This window comes from Micropterus salmoides, unplaced genomic scaffold (genome assembly GCF_014851395.1).
Source record: "Micropterus salmoides isolate LMB-PRFRI ecotype aquatic unplaced genomic scaffold, ASM1485139v1 Ms_hic_scaffold_10, whole genome shotgun sequence".
NCBI classification, from domain to species: Eukaryota; Metazoa; Chordata; class Actinopteri; order Centrarchiformes; family Centrarchidae; genus Micropterus; species Micropterus salmoides.
Window position 1 is genome coordinate 28128022 of NW_024040041.1, and position 19319 is coordinate 28147340.

The 19319-nt window shown below is 40.4% G+C and overlaps 2 protein-coding genes across 3 annotated transcripts; both read right to left on the reverse strand.

The window, feature by feature from the left end:
- Positions 1-1542: 1542 nt before the first annotated feature.
- Positions 1543-7845, reverse strand: rundc1 (RUN domain containing 1). 2 transcript variants are annotated; one of them, XM_038706691.1, is made up of 6 exons: positions 7293-7845; positions 6268-6276; positions 5756-5914; positions 4582-4780; positions 4366-4461; positions 1543-4042 (listed from the first exon to the last, which is right to left on the reverse strand). In XM_038706691.1, the coding sequence occupies exons 1-6, from the start codon at positions 7677-7679 to the stop codon at positions 3180-3182; spliced, it is 1713 nt and encodes a 570-aa protein (XP_038562619.1). In that variant the 5' UTR covers positions 7680-7845; the 3' UTR covers positions 1543-3179. The 2 variants fall into 2 exon arrangements, with proteins under 2 accessions (XP_038562619.1, XP_038562629.1); XM_038706701.1 differs by lacking the exon at positions 6268-6276.
- Positions 7846-10041: 2196 nt separating this feature from the next.
- On the reverse strand, positions 10042-19107 carry grna (granulin a). Its single transcript, XM_038706714.1, has 14 exons — positions 18952-19107; positions 18153-18293; positions 16961-17098; positions 16731-16859; positions 16218-16299; positions 15964-16070; positions 15583-15736; positions 15332-15463; positions 14343-14440; positions 14005-14241; positions 13099-13449; positions 11386-11625; positions 10947-11204; positions 10042-10706 (listed from the first exon to the last, which is right to left on the reverse strand). The coding sequence occupies exons 2-14, from the start codon at positions 18291-18293 to the stop codon at positions 10563-10565; spliced, it is 2211 nt and encodes a 736-aa protein (XP_038562642.1). The 5' UTR covers positions 18952-19107; the 3' UTR covers positions 10042-10562.
- Between the last annotated feature and the right edge of the window lie 212 nt (positions 19108-19319).

The window sequence follows — 19319 nt, forward strand, 5'->3', positions numbered from 1 at the left end:
CATTTATATTGGTATGCACGATCTCAGCAGCTTAGAACAGTGGTCCTCAAAGTGGGGTCCAGGGACACCCAAGGGTCCTTGAGGGGGTTGCAGGGGGTCCCCAGCTAAATGGTGAATAATTTATTTTCAGTATAATTCCATCCATAAGTAACACAATGACCCAATGTTAACTACTTGGGTTTCATGCACTTTCTGTAATAAAACGTCTAAAAATCCTTTCAGATGAAGGGTCCTGGGACAAAATCTTATCAAATGGGGGTCCGAGGTCTAATTTTCTCAGTTTAGGGGTCCTTGATGTGAAAAAGTTTGAGAACCACTGGCTTATAAGTAGCTCAAGCAGGTGACTCAGTGGGCTTTAAGAGGTTTTACACATCCAAAAAACTTTTATAAAAACCAGACCAGGCTTCTAATTGAGACCTGCGTTTATTTGTCAAAACCACACTGGGCCAGTAAAAGGGACTCTAATTGGGACTTGCTGTCTATTGTGGCAATTTCTCCACGTCAGGTAAAAGTCCTGCAATACAGACGTATTCACAGCAATATACTGTATACTATAGTATCAAATAGTATCAAAAGTGAAAGTACTCGTTAGAATAACCCTCTGTCAGTGTGAGATTAATTATTGGAATGCATTACAGTACACGCAGCATCCAATGTTGTAGCTTGTAACTTTATATCCTGTTGGGTAGTTTAATCCATAACAATGAATTGTATTTAATAAAATGATCACATTAACAAGTATGTCAAGTATGTCTGACTTTAGCTATCAAATAAATGTTGTGGAGGGAAAAGTACAATAGTTGTCTCTAGAATGAAGTGAAGTAGTATAAAGTAAAAATACTCAAGTGAAGTGCAAGTACCTTTAATTGTACTTGATTAAATTAAATCATTATTTCGCCCAATACTTCCTAACAAAAAAATATAAACATAAAAAAATATATAAGGAATTATTTTTACAGAAAAAAGAAAAGTACTCCACATGGAAAATGTGTGTGAAACTGATATTTGCGGCAGAAAACATGACCTATTTAATGTAAATTTGTTATTGCAAATACAATTTGAATACACTGCAAAAACTTTTATTGTACATTATCCCACAAATTTATATGTTGTCATATTTTATTGAAGAGTTGTAGTCCCCAACAATTTTTGTAAAGATAAAGATGCAATAGTGTTCATACACAACAACTATTGAAGAAGCTTAGAAATGTTATTTTATATTAAAAAACAAGAACAAGAAAATACAACTTTAACTTTTATTTGGTCAATTTAAAATCAATCAAAGGTTTTCTGAGTCTCTTCCATCTTAGAGATAGATATATAGTCCTCTAGTTATTTATTTTATTTTCAATTAACTGAAATCAACATGGAAGAATTTTTATTTAACAAATGCAATGATGTTTTATTCAGGATATTCTGTGACTCCTGTTCTGCGTGAAACGTGTTCAAATAAAGTTGAGGAATCCATTAAAACAAAACACATCCAGCAAAGTTTGTTGATTTCTTTCAAATTTAAAAGGAGACTCATAAGCAGCACAGTGGTTAATTTACTATGTTTAATTTGTTTACATCTGCAGGTATACATTAAACATGATAAATTAAAAAAAACACAGTTCTCTATATTATTTGTGATTAAAGCAATTAACTAAAAATAACATAAATAGAACAATTTGATTCAGCGTGTGTAATTGTTCCCAGACTAGTGTTCTGATATGTTCTACCTACTTCAGAGTTGAGCTAAACATGCTATGCAATAAATAAATGTCTCTTTACGTAAATCACAACATAACAGCTGAACTAAACACAACAAAAATGGGAAAACAGGAAGCAAAATATAGCATTATATTGACTACACATTGCGCCAACAGAACACAAAGTTTCCATTTTACACAGCAACATGAAATAAACGATGAAATGTGTCTCCGGGTGAACTCAAGTCACAAAGTGCACTGTTTTGGAATCAGGTTTTTATCTGAAATACACACGCAATGATCTTTTAATCAGCATGCCAACTCTCAAGAGGTTTGATACATACATGCGGTCCCAGGAACACTGAAGTTTCAATCCCATTAACAGCAGGGAAACATACAGCAGATATGAACTAACCTCGGTTTAATAGCATCTATGGTTTGTACATTCAGTATTTAGGGATATTGAGTGTGCAACTCAGCTGTCACAGGAAGATAAAAACTAATTTCTCTAGAAAAAAAAAGGAAATAAAACTAAACTTTTTATATCCAACAATCATATTACATATGGGATGTAAGCTAGTACATCATTCAAGAAATTCCCATCATATAATATCACTCATTTAATGTTACCTGGAAGCTGGAATAGGAGAAAAGCAGCAGTTCCTACAAGGATTAATTGTTGTTCACACACCAAGTGATAACAGCTTCAGAGCTTTAAAATGGAGTCGAGAGCGCATATTAGCTGCATAATGCAACACAACACTTGCTAACACTTTACCCCGTGCATCATTATGGAAACTGTAAAACATTTTTAATTTCAAGTTGACCTGAGTGCTGCTGTTTTGCTTTAGATCAACTAATCTGCTACACATGATTTACCACCTAAATAATCAATTCCGTAAGAGAAGTCTACTTTTCACTGCGAACAATGGAGCATCACATCAAACGCTCTTGGTTACTGTGTAGAAGCCACAGTATCGAGAAGTGTTTCTGCTCGTTATTTTTCTTCAACCGACCGCGTTACAGTACTGATTACTGTACAAACACAACACCTCTCTCTTTGCTGCATAGGTTACACTATCCTGTACGCAGGGGAATGATACTGTATGATGGGCACAGGTCGCAAAGGTCAGGAAGGCTTCACTAAAGATGAGGTAATCTCAATCTCCATTCTAAGGCATGTTTACAGTACAAGTAGCATTGTCGTCTTGACATTTTGGCATCTTAAACATATGCAGATTATGGTTGCTTATGGCTAAAGCTCACATAACACAGTCATCCATGCATGTACTGCAGACATCACATACTTGCACTTCACTTTACTTGGGTGGCTACTTGGATAACCTCCAAAAGGTAACATACTTGAAGCACAAAGTCATGCTTTTGGTCCTGAATGCCAGCTGAGAGCAGCGGAGTTTAGCTAATAAAATACTTCTGAGACTGATGTTTGTTTACTTGTGTTAGATCCGTTTCCTTTTTGGTCACCGCTCAGAAAGCATCCTTTATGTTCTTCAGCTGCCGAACAGCAAGGTCCACTGGGAGGTTGAATTTGAGGTGGCTGATGCGACCCAGGATTCGCAGTGCCCCTTCGAAGCCGGTCTGGGCCATGTAGCTCCAGGACTGGTAGTGTGGGTGTATCAGAGTCCCAGACTTACACAGCAGGTTGAGCCACGACACCAGCCGCTGCTCGTTCAGAGCCATGCACACCAGCGCTTTGAACTCTGTGTCTGGTCCTCGTTTGTAGCGCCCGTGCTCCTTCAGCACAGTGTGAATGGCCCACAGCAGAGACTGTTTAGGGGTGACGGTCACGGGGCCGGCCCCTACAGGCAGGCTGAAGGACTGTGAAAGCTGGCGAGCTGGTGATTCCACAAAGGCCTTCCCATTTTTGGAGTTGTAGTACTTAACAAAGAGTTCCCATGGGTGCATGGTCTGTGGGGCTGGTCTGTAAGGCAGCAGGCAGGAGATGGGGGCCAGCACCAGGCTCATGGTCTGGGAGGGTGAGAAGAGGCCATGAGCCAACAAGTCTTTCAGAGCAATAGACAGCTCCTTCCTCACAGACGTCGTCAGCTCGTCTCGAGGTCCCAGCGCCATGTTGCTGGTGTAGTTGACGACATGCTCAAAGGAGGGCTGTCTGCAGGAGCCCAACACTCGCACCTTCTCAACAGCTGCCTCTAGACGCTGCAGCAGGGGCCCGTAGTCCTGCCCTGAAGGCTCCTGGCTCCACATGCTCTGAGGAACATGGCCGGGCGCGCAGCCGAACTGGCTCGCAGCGAAGATCTGCAGCACGGCGAGGGCCTTCTGGATCAGCTGCAGGCCGGTCTGTCTTATCTTCTGGGCCTGCTCTGGGTCCACTGCAGTGAGAGGTGGAGAACCAAAAGAATGTGCTTATATTGGACTGGTGGGTTTGATCACCACCTCTAGTGAACTAAGAGTTTAGCAGTTAATTCATCTTTACAAACATTAGTTCAACACTTCAGGGATTAAGCCAGATCTTTATTAGAAGTGTCTCTGGACAAAAAAAAGACATCCTGACATGTGGTTCAAAAATGGATGGAATTATTGATATTTTTGAGCACGGAGCTGTGAGCTCTCAAACGTCATGTAGCCGGGCATCTACAGGTTTTATCACTACAAACATTAAATGGTACCTGCAGTTTGAAATGAACTGGCTAACCTTTGTTCTTCACTCCAGGAGTTCTGGGATTGGTCCCCGCAGCCTGTGGCTGCTGGCTGTGTCCACCGTCTGATAAGAGAGGGTTCCCCACTTCATCTTTTGGAAGGAAAAGCAAAGTCATTCATTAAATGATTTGTAAATATTGACAATTTTGAAATAAAAATAGCAGGCACTGAAACGAAACAGGAATCCACTTGAATGAAATGAGATGTGTACCCTGGATGAAGTTGATGAACATCTCCAGGTCTCTGATCTGGGTTTTGAGCTGATCCACCAGCTGCTCTTTGACCCTGGCTGGGTTCACTATCTGAGCAATGGCAGCGTCCACTCTCTGTCTCAGCTCCTCGGGGGACAAGTTCCCGATGTCCTCGTTCAGGTTCACGTCCAGCTTTTTAATCAACTCGTCAATGATGACCTGAAAAAAGTAAGACATGCTGAAGGTTAAGGAATATAGACGTATTGTCAGCTACACCACTGTTTCCCACAAGTAGACAATCTATATGCTGCAGCTGTATATTCTTAGTGGTTCTCTTACCATGCTATCCTCTAAATAGATGGTCACAGCACTGCATTCACAAACTAACTTCTCATTAGGGAAGTCATTTTTAGCCAGCAGCACGGCTCTGAGGATGGGAATGTCGGTGTGTCCACCACTTTGTTCCAAACTGAAATATCTCAACAAATATTGGATGGATTGCCATGAAATGTTGGAATGACTTTAATCTCCAGACTTTTCATCTAGCGCCATCATCCTATTCAGCCAATCCTTTGGTTTGCAACAAAAGGCTAGCAAAACTAACATTCCCATCTACCTCCACTGTACTTTGTGTTCAGTGATAATTAGCAAATGTTTCATGCAAACACACTAAACTAAGATGGCGAACATGGTAAACATTATTCCTGCTAACCATCAGCATGCCGTTCCAATCAGGTCAAATTTTTAGCCAATCTACACTTTTTAAAAGGAAAGGAGTAATCATAGAAAGATTATAATAGCAGGTTTTGAGTGGGTCAAATGTATTTGGATAGGCTTTTCAAACAACTTCTCTATATGAGAAACAGAACTGTTTTCTAACACTAAAGCCTGAAGCATGTGAAGAACAGACATTTGACTTGTTACACCTGATCTGAAACAGGCAAACATCACATTATGTGCTCAACATAACATGCGAGTAACGATAATTTGGAGTTAGAACAAGCTGGTAGATTGTTTCAGTTGGGGCGTCTCATTTGGGAGGATGTAGTCGTCACTTTCTCTAAGATGACCTAAAAAGTATAATGACTGACGGATGATCAGAAAACCTGTAGCTAATCTGACACACCAACTTGTGACAGGACCGAAACCAGTTCAGGTCCAGAAAACTGCACTGGTGCGTTTCCACGTTCCCACCTTCTGCCTCTCCATGACAACAGACTGCGGCAGCGAGTCGTAGCTGCCCTCCTGATAGGCGAAGCGCTCCAGATCATCCAGCTGTGTCTTCAGCTGGAAAATGAGATCCTTCTGTTTTTCCCTCTGAGCCTCCAGGCGCTCCCTCTTCTCCCTCTCACTCTGACAGCAGAAACATACACAATGATTTTAATTTCTACAGACAGGCAGCGCTGAGTGACCACCATAACACAGTGAACAGTGTGTACCAGGTCTTAACCGATGTGGGATTTCTGCTCCTGATGCCAATGTCAATATTTAAGATTGTAAGGGGGAAAAAAATTCACTCAACAGTTGTTAACCAGTGTTTTGCAGTTAAAATGTATTAAAGTTTGATATACAACGAGCACGAATGGGCTTACTGTAGGTCTGAGCGGCAGTTTTCTTATTCAGTCAGCTGCACCTTTTATAACTTTTGTCACAACATTTACACAAAATACACAAACTCTCAAAGAGACGTCAGGTATCATACTTACCAGATCCCCCTGCAAGTAAAGCATGTGACCAGGGAGAAATGACATAAAAAAAGACCTTTAGGTTGGGGAAGATGATGATCAATATATGCAAACAATTATTACGTGAGGCCAAGGCGTCGGTTAAAACTAAATGCAAAGAGGAAGGGAGTAAACAATGCTGAGAACAAAGCAGGTTGCTTCAACACCGTTGTGTACACAGAAGCCTTTATTTAACAGATAGTGATCTGCTGGAGGCATTTTTATTGAGCCTGCAGCCCTGTGAGTCACACAGTTTTCCAATGGAGATAAGAGGTCTCGGGGAACAAAACAGAGGTGGGCGCAGCAGCCTCCTGTGTGACGCAACAAGCACACTTTAATCAGCTTTAATAAAGAAAGGTCACAGCCACTGAGGCGACGGTTTAACACCACAAAAGACTCACTGTGTGTGCATTTATATCTGTATATTTTAGCGAGTGTCCACGTCTTTGTATCCAACTTTGTTTGTGCATGAGTGTTAAATATCTGAGTGACGATCTGCTCGACTGACAGGTGAATGTTGACCATGTTGATCATTTATTAATCCGACAATTATTTATTATTACTGTCAGAAAAGAGTGAAATTATTTTATTATTTATTTAATTATTTTATAAATCCCTGTGTGACATTTGCAAATGGCCTGTTTTGTCCAACTAAAATAGAAAAACATGCAGTTAATCGTCACACAAGACACAAAAGCACCAAATCCTCTCAATTAAGAGGCTGGCAGTAGAAAATGTTACACAGGCCTAAAAATTAATTTAAAGAATTTATCGATTATCAGAACAGCTGCAGTTTATTGACAAACCGATTAATCGACAAATCATCACCCATCAATCACTCAATCTGACACAGGAAATAGAAAAACAGACCCAAATCTAAAGGGGTCATTAAAATAGGAACACCTTCCATCACTTGTTTTTGACGCCTGTTATATTTTCCCGGCATGCACTCCGGTGTGTAGGATCAAGGCGGTTGCGTGTTGCGGTATCATGACCAGAAGCCTCACCGAGTTCTCCAGCTGTTTGGCATCCTGAGCCCTGCAGCCCACAACATGCGGGCAGCCCTTGAAGGCGAACTCCTCCAGCTCGACCAGCATCCTCTCCTTCTCCTCGCTCTGGGCGTGAACTATCTGCTTCAGTCGGAACTGCACCTGAGCGAAGTGTGAGGTGAGGGCGAGGAGAGAGGAGTTCAGCAAGTCCTGCTCCTCTTCCAGCTTCTCCAGCCTGACGGCCATTTCCTCCTCCGTGGCCGGGGACGAGCTTCTCTGCGTCGGCTGCCCTGCGCTCCCGCTCTCCTCCTCGGGACTGGCCACAGCGCCCACCGGTGCCCATCGCTCCCCTGCGCCGGCGAAAGCAGCCTCGCTGTCCGAGGCTGACAGCTCCTCGGTGGACATTTTGGACGACCGAGTTTACTCCAGCTGTTTCAGTACGTCGCCAGTTTCTTAACAGTCTCTTCCAGATGCTTTGCTTTCCTCCGCTGCGCAGACAACAACAAGGATCACCACCGGAGGAACAGGTGGCTCGCCATCTTGGTAAGGATGATTCATACGTCAAAACGGAGACACGTCAAGCTGACTGGGAAAATACCGGAAATTAGCACGGTTTACTTCAAAATAAAAGCGTCCCTCAAACGTTAGCGATGTAGCCGTTTGGTGTCACAGGTGGAATTTAAAAATACTCATACAATTAAAATCTTAAATCTTAAAAATGTATGAACATATAGTTCATTTGTCTCTAGACAAAAAAAAAGACACCCTGACATGTGGTTCAAAAATGGATGGCTGTGAGCTCTCAAACGTCATGTAGCCGGACATCTACAGGTTTTATCACTACAAACATTAAATGGTACCTGCAGTTTGAAATGAACTGGCTAACCTTTGTTCTTCACTCCAGGAGTTCTGGGATTGGTCTATAAACTATAATCAGCAAAATGATAATATTCACAAACTACATTCATTGATAACATTCAAATAAATAAATGTATGTAGAAAAAGCATATGGCATGTCCCTGAACACAAATTTAGATTTTCATTGAAACTATTGACGTAAACACATTAGATGTTTTGTGAAATCATATAAATAATGGGGGCATATTATTTTAGGTAAATGTCTTAAATCTACAGAAGGCCTAAGTAGCCATCCATTCAAATATCTTTCTTACTCCGTTTTCCAGTGATAAGAGGATAATTATCTTGAGATCTCGAGATAAGGAAGTTCATCATAGGTGTCGGCAGGAGCGTTTTCAGTGTCACTGGCCAGCTCAATTGGTGGAGAAGAGGGTCTTACAGTCAAAGGGTGTCTTTTTTGATCCCGACTTAAAGGAGACCTATTATACTGCTTTTCCACACACAAAAGAAGGAAAAAAAAACCGTTGAAAGTGGGAATTGAAAACGCAGTCATTTGAAGTCCTGTGCTCTACCAACTGAGCTAGACACTGAGACCAGAAATATTCCCGAAAGTATCCTAAAGAAAAGCACCTGCCGAGCCCTGTATTCGGCTATGGTTTGTTATCTCAAGATCATGAGAAAATGATCGTTATTGATTGTAAAAAAATCATTTGAATGGAATGGATAGGGCTTCCATATAAATCAGCTCTCATGTTTAAGATTTTAATAAATTAAGTAATATGTTGTCCAAAGTTTATAAAAACGTTAATTAATTCAGCTACATACAGTTCCACATGATGTATAGTGTGTGGTATTACAAACTACATATATATATACATTATAAATAACACCTTAAAATACATTCTTATTGTATTCATTATTCATGCTTATACACATATTACCTATAAATATATTTTGTATAGTACACACATTATGGCTGCCGGGGTTGCATTAATGGATTTTGTTTTGTGTACAAATATTTACACAATTCATTTGTACAGCTTAAGATTCTGTAATAGATTTTTAATGTGATCTCTCTATAATATTTAATGGATTTTATTCAAAGAGTATTTTTTCAGTTTTCTCACCTCTAAGCCTGTGTCCTGTTGTAACATGAATGTCTTTGTGGGATTGATGTTTATTATATTTATTATTTAATTGTCTTATTGTTGGTCATTGTTGATTTTTATATGCTTGTATGTAGCTACATAATGCTTCTGTTTAATTTGACCTATATTTTCTTTTAGCTGTGTTTTTTTTTAAAAGTTGTGTGTAAGTACAATGAACAACTTAAAACCGAAATCAAATGCCTTGTATGTGTACCTTTTTATACAGTCTATGATGACTACACATACTTAGCAAATAAAGCTTATTCTGAAAAACGTTTCCCCATTTTAGGCTTTTATTTTGAATTGTGTAATCGGAAGCTTCGATTTCCATTTCAACAGAGATTTACTCTGCTCACAAAGGGGAGGCCCGATAAACCCTTTATGTACAGTCTATGGATAAACCCAAATAATAAAGTCACAAAAAAAAGACTGACGTCAAAAGAGCCTTTAACAGTACAACGCCAGCCTAAAAAGTGGTTTCCATCCCGGAAGTAAGGTTCAGAAAAATCATATTTTTTTTTGTCATAATTTACAGTAAGATGTAGTGTCATTTCTTTATTTAACAAGTGATTTATTTACACATTTATATTTCTGTTGCCAGACAGCGAAAAATAAGGAATTTTATTTTATTGTTTATTAATTTGCAGTGAAACATGAATATAAGGGCCATTTAATGAATAGTCTCTATTTATGCCACTCTTGTTTCTTTTGATTGAAACAAATGCCTTACTACAGTACGATAGGAATGATTTGACAAGTTGTACTGTAACATCAAATGTTGTTTATTAGTTTTCATTCCAGGAAAGATGACAAATCAAGAAATCATTACAAATTATGCCACATATATCTAAACACTTGGATAAACCAAGTACTGACCAGGAAACTGTGCCACACCAGATTCATATTTGTATATTAGATCATATGTAAAATTATTCCCCACATTGTGTCTGATTATTGATAGCGAAGTGCACGTTGTAACACAAGGCAGCTGAAGCAGAACGTACAGAAACAGATGACTGAATTAATAAAATCATATTGCCTAAGGAGTGTTTCAGTTGTTTTTTATGGATGGAGTCGAGTTTCAAGTAGAAAACTTGGTCATTAGTATTTTAATAATACTAATGACCTATGAACATTACATCTTAACCCCAAGTGGAATTCAATCTCCTTCTTCATTACTACGATGCTCTAAGAACAAAGCATTTAAAAATTATCATAAAATCCCTTTCAATTATTTTCCATTAGTGCGTTGCATGCAGAAACAATTAACAGTACAGTGTTTTCACACAATCAGCGCTCTCTTTCTGTTGGCGAAGAACACGTGCCAGTTGTGCCAGGTGAGCTTGGTGTTCTGGGTGCAGTCTCCAGTTTCAGTACAGGTGTAGCCGGCGGGACAGCAGTGCTTCATGTCGCTGCAGCACACCGCCTGTGGAGAGGACAGAAAAAGCAAAGAATGTAACACACTGAACAATCAGGTGCTTTAAAGTAGCACTACAGTCAGTCTTCATGCTAAGCTACGCTAAACTAAGCAACTGCAGGCTGTAGCTTCTTGTTTTTATTATATAGACATAAGAGTGGTATCAGTCCTTTCATATGACTCAGCAAGAAAGCGAGTAAGAGTATTTTCCAAAACACAAAAGGTTGGAGGTTTTACTGTATATCATACATCAGGAAATGGACAGCAGCCCCATGTAGTAGCGGACGTCCTGCAGCAGGTTTGTCCATCTTCGCAGCTGGTAGTTTCATCACACGGGACGTTTCTGTGCTTTAAGGGACTGAGCCGGGGCTGGTGCTCGGGCAGAAACACCTGTGTTAGCGGGAGAGTCTCCAGCTGCAGCATGATGACCTTCTGACAAGAGTTAGAGGCGCTGTTACAGGTGTAACCCTGTGGGCAGCAGTGCTCCTTATCTGGGCAGCACACAGCCTGCAGACACAGCACAGGGTTAGTGAAAATGACATCAATTATTTTACATAAGCAAACCTTGACTATAAAAGCTAAGGTACGCTGATAGTGCAGGTTATTTTTTTCACGTCAAAGTAGCTGCACTCGTCACGGTAATCTCTCTACACACAGACACACACACACACACACACAGAGAGCTCACATTTGGTAGCGGGCAGCAGCCCCACTCGCCCGTGGGCAGCTGGCAGCAGGTGGTGTGTTCGGGGCATTGCTTCTGATCGTCGTCGCACTGCACAGCGCTGGACTCAGCCTGGATGCTGGTGGTGGCTGGAAGCTTGGTGTACCAGGGAATCACCACTTCTCCTTTGACGCAAGAGGTCTCTTTCTCGTTGCACTTGTAGTGGGTGGGGCAGCAGTGGTTTCCATCAGCGCAGCACACCGCCTGGGGAGAAGTGAGAGCGGACATTCTGCTTTCACATCACCCAAGCTTATTTCCAGTTCTTCTTTTTGAATAGACTCGTGAAAAACATGAGCATGTAGTGATCTTCCACAAGTAAAAGTGCAGTAACTAATCTGCAGAGTCTATAACTGGAGGGTCAGGCTTAAGGAATTAAGCTAATGATTGTAACCTGAGGGTGATGGAAATAAAATAGTTTTAACAAAGAAGAGAGTACAGATGCCACTCCAGAAAAGGAAATATATTACCACGTCATTTGTCTCTTGGGGTTTGAGAAAGTGATGCCATTCAGTTGTTTGCTGTACCGTCCTACACTGTCAATACGTTTGAGGTGTAGGTGTGGTTATTTCCGTGAAAGATCACAATCCTTTTAAACCAGTTTTAAATGCCAAACAACTGGCTAATCAACTGCTGAGCTGTTTGGTGTTGATCAACGTCCTGTACACAGTTTATGATAGGTAGAGTCAATGAAATGAAAGAAAATTAATCAACAACTATTTTAATCTATGGGGGGAATATGATCGCTCATTTGTTGTCGTGTTTGTGTCACCTGATGAAGATAAGTCCAGTGTCCTCTCTCTTTTAACTCTATTTTTGGTCTCCACCAACTACGTGGGGAAATATCTGCCACTTTAGCCGCTAACTGATCACCAGATAGTCTCTAATTGTATGACCCCTTTCAGGGCTGGACTGGGACAAAAAAACATCCCTGGCATTTTTGGCCCAGGTGACCCACCAAAATTGGTCAGACACCAATACACCATCCTTCCATTTAAAGGCTCGGATTAGGGGTGTGACGAAACACTTAGCCCATGAGACGTGACTTTGCACAAGATTGGGGCCATGACAACAAGACAAGAATATTTTTTAATAGGCTACTATTTCGGAAAAATATTTATTGATGAAATATTTGATAGGGGGTGTGGGGGTTTTTCCCCCAGAAGATTTTTAGCATTAAACACTTAATTGCCTGCATTCTGGAGACATTTTCTGCACAAATTTATGGTGGAATTCAATTTAAAATTCAGGTGGCAAGTGACAATTCACAAAATAAAAATATAATTAAATATATTGCAGTAATCAGTAGCTTATTATTATTTTTTGCTTAAGGTACTTTTTTGAACAACACAGAGGTTTCTTCTATATTTACATTGCATTGCAGGTTCTATTATTGGATATTTGGTCCCATTTCAAATACAGTGAGGCAGACAAAAAAACAGAGTGCCCAATTGTATTAATTATATTAGACTTTTAGTCAAATAAAACTTGATATATAATACAGTGGACCTAATATGACAAAAACTAACAAGGACATTTGACACAGGACAAAGATTAAGACTAAATTTTAAAAGGGCTGACAAAATTAACACTACATTTTATGCTATGAGGCAGTTAAATCTTAGCAGCTGTATATTTCAGTGTTACTGGAGGTCAGTGATGTAAAGAAGCAGTGTTCACCTCTGGCAGCGGGCAACAGCCCCACTTTTTAGACGAGACCATGAAGCAGCAGGTGGTGCGTTCAGGACAGCTGGTGCGGGCATCACAGTGAATCCCGCCCTTCCCTTCTTTATCCTCCTTCTCAGTCATCACCTTGTCCTGTACAGGCTCCTTCTTCTCCTCCTCTTTTTGCTGCCTGGTTGTCACTACTGTACTTTGGGTTGAAGTCGCCACTGTAGCCGGTGCCGCCGTGGCAAATGCAGGTATCTTACGTTGCATGGGTGTTGAGCCTGTGCTCGTACAGGTAAACGTGGTCAGGTCACACGTGGTCCCAGTAGGGCAGCAGTGTTCATGGTCATCACAACAGACCGCCTTTTGAACAAAACAGCAAAATACGTTCGGTCACAAACATTAAGTGAAAGTTGGATGTATGAATTGGCATTACGGTGAGGGTTGTTAGACTTGTTAGTCTAAGTAAACCTAAGTTTAAGGGCAGACAAAATTATTGCTGAAAAGTGTGTTAACACTCACTGAAAAAGGAATAGCAATTCAATGTTTTGGGAAATTTGGGAGAAGCTACCACTTATGTATTTTAAATAAAAGGCTACAGCCAGCAGCTGGTTATCGAACTTCTCGTCAAACGCTCAGCAAGAAAAGGAATACGCTTATGTTTGTTATACTTTCATGTGAATAAATTCCCATAAATTCCTATCTTACAACATTGGATTACCCATTATTTCAACATAAATATGATTCACATTGTTAAAACTATTTGCATGTGCTACAGTATGTATTGTGTTTCTAAACACTCATCATCTCATAGGTCTGTCCAGATGAAAATTCTCAGGAAATGGTGAGTTTTACATTTCTGGCAGCTGCTAAATTCTAAAAGCTGATGCTTTAAAAACTGGTTTGCTGTGTGTTTACCTCAGGTAGAGGACAGCAGGCCCATTCTTCAGTTTTGGTCTTACAGCAGGTGGTGCCATCAGGACAACTGGCGGTGGCGTTACATGCAACATCCCCCACCTTTGCGCCCTGCCTGGGGATTGCGGGTACCTTCTTGACCCACGGCACAGAATATGTTTGGTCATCGCATGTCTGTGCAGCCAGGTTGCATTTCTTACCTTTTGGGCAGCAGTGAATGAAATCTTCACAACAAACAGCCTAGGAACGACATGACGAGAAGGATGAAAAAACATTTATACGCTGGCAACACCTTTAACATCAGTGTCAGGACTGTGAAAAATTGGTAGCTAAAACTGTACCTCTACGAGAGGACAGCAAGCCCAGCCGCCCTCTTGGGTCTTACAGCAGGTGGTGCCATCAGGACAGGCTACAGTATCATCGCACGGGACATCATTCCCTGGAAAGAAATTACCATTAGAAACATTTCCTACAAATGTGAAATCTGTGATCATACAGTCCAGGTATTATATGTCCGCTATTTTGATAATACTTTTTTGTAACCCTATATTAGATAAGTACATTCATATCTCCCAAGTGAACAAAATTGACCTTTAAAGTACAAAAATGATGATAAAAAAGGTACAGCACATGTCACATCAGGCAATAGTGAGCCTCCTAATTGTATTTCTGTGTGCTGCAGTTCAGGTCATTGCTGTCTATGGCGCTTATGTGCTTTTTCTGATTAACTCCTTGTCTTGATGAGTTAAAAATGTCCGCCGCGAAAGGAATTACCAAGGTTGTTAACATAACTTTCGTAAGTTCTCCACAGGGCATCTTTAATTTTTACATTAAATGTACTGCACTGACAAGCATTGTAACATATTGACACAGGTAAAGCTACAATCTGGACAACATTTTAAAGGTTGTTTTTTTTTGGCTACTAGACATTAGGCATACCCATGCTTTTGGAAAATAAAACTAGTTAAACCTCTTGCTCCAGTTTACCAAAACATGATACCATTGCATACCTACTGCATGCAGGAAGAATACTGCTGTACTTGTAGCCTTGATAGGTCTTTCCCACAGTATAAATGTTGTCCAGTCATAGCAGGAAATCTTTTAAACATCAACATTTATTTGCGCCAGAAAGTCATGCACTCACTGACACACCTACATTAAATGGAATGCAGAAATTGTTCATGCGACTAAATCAAAATGTCTGTGAGAAAGGTCTGTTGGTAGATTTGTACCTTTAACTGTCAGAAAATACTTTAAACCTTTATTGTGGATCAAAACATCTGAATCTTACAGAAACATCTATGAGGAATTTTGCATCTCAACAGCTAACCTGCAGCTGCCTTAGTAACAGATGACACGGACACTTCCTTCTCTGGAGGAGGAACTGCATTCACTGGGGTGACTTCAGGGACTTTTTCAGAGCCGCCATCGTGAACTGTCCGTGCTGTAACATGTTCACCTTCTGAAAGTGGAAAGCCACACAGATCAAGCTGCATGAACGCACATTCAGTTTTAGACCATGATAAATCTTAAATGAGGAAGTGAAATAGGGCTGTACAAGAAGACAAAAACAAATCTGACCTTTCTTGTTCTCCCACTCTGCTCTCATCCTAGCAGGGAATTTGGCCCACATCGGCATATCTTTTTTGGTTGATGAGGAAATACATTTACTGTGTTCAATATCACATGAGGTCCCTTCAGGACAGCAGTGTGTCTTATCATCGCAGCACACAGCCTGTTTAGACAATAGACACCCACTGAGTATCACATAAGAACCATACCTAACACGCCATAAAGTCACGATAACCAGACATCAAGGCAGGACATGCAAATCCATCATTTGACTTTTTTATTCTCATTCATAAAGTGAATTATTCTATGGAATAACACTAGCATTTTAAAACTGTCACCGTGTGTGTGTATGTGTGTGTGTCTGTAATGAAAATATCAGACTTTTTGTACCTTTGGCATGGGGCAGCATCCCCACTTGCCATCTACGGTTTCACAGCAGGTGGTTTCATCTGGACACTCTGACACTCCGTCGCCGCACAGAACTGTAGTCACAAGCTCTGTAGCAACATAACATTACATTTGAAAATGTGTCTATGATAGGTTTAGGGGCCTTGAGATTACAGTTAACAACTTATGAGAGTATGGCAAGTTTATTTGGTCAGCACCTTTCAACAACGAGCCAACTCAAAGTAGAAGAGTTTCACCTTTTTTGATGCAGGACCGGCTGTCTGAACTGCACTGGTGGCCCTCAGGACAGCAGTGTTTCCCATCAGAGCAGGGGATTCCCTGTCAGGGGCCAAGAAATCACTCAGAACAACTCACTTCGTAAATGCATTCCCTCTTATAATCATTTTACTCTACATTTATGTATATTATCTATGAAAAGGCAGTAATAGTTAGACATCTAAAGCTGACATACAGTCAACCTATTATTACATATCTATCTATCCTACAGAAACCAACTGGTCTCTGCACTAACAGGAAGTAACTGAACTTCTGGAAAACAAATCTTAGCTCTACATAACAGGTGCCCTTATAATACAACCAGTATTACTGTATGAGTTGTTAACCAATGGACATCATTTTTGTTTCTTGTTTCTCAAGTGTGTCAATTAAATGACATTGACTTTTTTGGGGGAAAAAATATTACCTGTTATTTGAAAATTATATATCGATACAAGTTGCATGTTATATCTGTGTTAGACGAGGTTCGATACCTGAGCTAGGGGACAGCAGCCAAACTTTGTCAAAGCCCTCAGACAGGAAAACTCAGGTGGGCATCGTGACTGATCGGGACAGATGTTGTCGTCTTCCTCTCCCATGTATGTCTTGATCATCCTGAAGGACTGCAGGAACAGGGTGGGAAAGGGGAACCATCTTACAGTGGCCTTAAATACGTCCAAATCTTACTCGGTATTTCATGAAAACAACCGCACGTTATTCTTACTTTAGAGAGTCTGGGTTGATCTGCAGAAGCTCTTTCCACCCAGGGGATGGACACAGTAGCATTCACACAGCTGGATGTGGCTCTATCGCAGATTGTTCCCCCAGGACAGCAATGCATGTGATCCCCACAGCACTCAGCCTACAAGGACAGCAGTAGTAGGAACACTTTGACTACCAAACTTTGAAAACTACTATCACACTGGCTAAATGAGGCGTGAGCTTTAATCTCTCTCATAAAGTAGTAAAACACCACTGAGCATGAATAGTACTACTGTATACAGCCTGAATTACTACAAGAGAATGGTTATATCATAAGTACATTTAACTATGTGATGGACAAAGGGACACAATAATCTTTGTAAGTTAAAGCACTATGACTTTGCTGCGGTTTATCATGTAAAGAGGTTAATTGTAACTGCAGTTTAGAAAACATGGTTTCATGTTATCAAGCTACCTCTTGCTAGCTTTAGCTGGATTTGGCTCTGTTTTAACAAGCTGTGTACATTAGTTGATTGTAGCGTTGAGTTTTGTATTAAGTGCACACCTAACATGCTGTTTTCTATGCAATGATACATTTCTATTAAAACATTTTATACACATAATGAATGTCAACAACTCTTAGTCACTGCATGTTTGCATTGTAGGGTAGCCTGCACAAATCAACTTAAGTAACAGTAAAAAGTATCTCATTGTTAAACCATGTCAGATACAGCAGCAGATTTATCATTACAAATGCATGTTGTGCATCGCAAACATTGTTTAAAAACTATTAACATTTAATTTAGATTTACAGAAGATGAGTGAAACTTGGAGGCAGTGTTAAAAATTGATGCAACAAATGTGAATTATTTTCTGGTACTAAAAAAAAGCATCTTTTCTTTTGAATATCTTACATATTGATGTGTTGGAACAAGCAGTGTTACACTTGTTTGTGATGTTTTTATAACTTTAAAGCTACTTAGGGGAGATTTTATGGGGGATTTTAAAAGGTCAAAATTTGGTGCAGTGACAATGAAAATGTGACTCTACATCATCTGCACTCACAAAATTTCCATTTTAAGCAAAATGACTAATTCCAAAAAGTAGGATTACTACAAAAGTCAGTTTCAGCAACTAGAGTATGTGTGAATAGTTTGTGTATCTGCTCAGGAAAAATATAATGCAGAACATGCAGGTGGTACCAACACGTCTACCTGATCAAACGGGCAGCATTCATAGCCGTTGGTCGGGTTGTTGCAGCAGGTTTGACCGTCTTTACATCTTCCCCCATCTGGACACTCATCAGCACCAACCAGAGCCAGGACAGCCCAACAGATCACAACCCACTTCTGCATCTGCACACAGCGGGAGACACAGAGGCCATTAATAAAAGGAAAGTGAAAGGCATGTGGAATTTCCCTGTTCCACTCCACAAAAAAACTATGCCTTCCATCCTGCAGAAACTACGCTTTAAATCCTGCAGAAACTATTGGTCTAAACACGAAACAGAAAGTTTAATAAGCATGATCAGATTTGTCTTCATGTCCATGAATTTGTGAATGTCTGTAAAAAAAAAATTAATCAGGCCTCAGTTGATTTAAACCCATTCTTTAAATGCACTTAATTCACTGAGACTAAGCCAGAAACAAACATGCAAATAAGGTCTGAGACTCAGCTCCCTCTTCATTAATTTCTCGTATTTAATACTTCCTTTAGCGGTTTGTTCCTGTTTTTTTTCTTCATTTCGAATAAGCCCAACACAAAAGGAGGATAGTTAACACACTTTCAGTTTCGTTAGCTTGCTTATCACAAAGGAAACGCGTTTTGTCTATAAATATGGGATTATAGTATTTACAGCGTGTAAAAAATTAACACACTCTAAAACTGAACGTAGTTGTCTCCAGAATCATTTTCAAACTTCTTTACAATTCACTCAAATTACTTATCTGACAAGCAGACCGGTATGCCAGATTCTGAGGGGGCTAAAAGAAGAAGTTTAATTTGTTCTCTTACCTTGGTAAAAGGCTGAAGGGCTGTTGTGAGCAGTCAGGTGTTTGACAAGTGTCTCACGACCAAATAACAGTAACGTTAATGATAAACCTGCACTCTTGAACACGCCCCCGAGAGAGAGAGAGAGAGAGAGAGAGAGAGTTTCCCAATTCCCCTTGAATATCTTGCAGCGCCTCTTCAGGTCTCTTTGAAATCAGCTTTTTTTTATTAACCTTGACTGACAAAGTTAAATGAAGTTTCTCCTCTTTTCACTGTACGCTACGTTGATCATTTTGCAGCTTGTCTCCTTGTTTACATGCGACAGCTGCAGCGCACCTCAACGTCACGTCCACCAGGCGGCGCCAGAGCTGCGGCAGCGGAGCCAAGCGAGC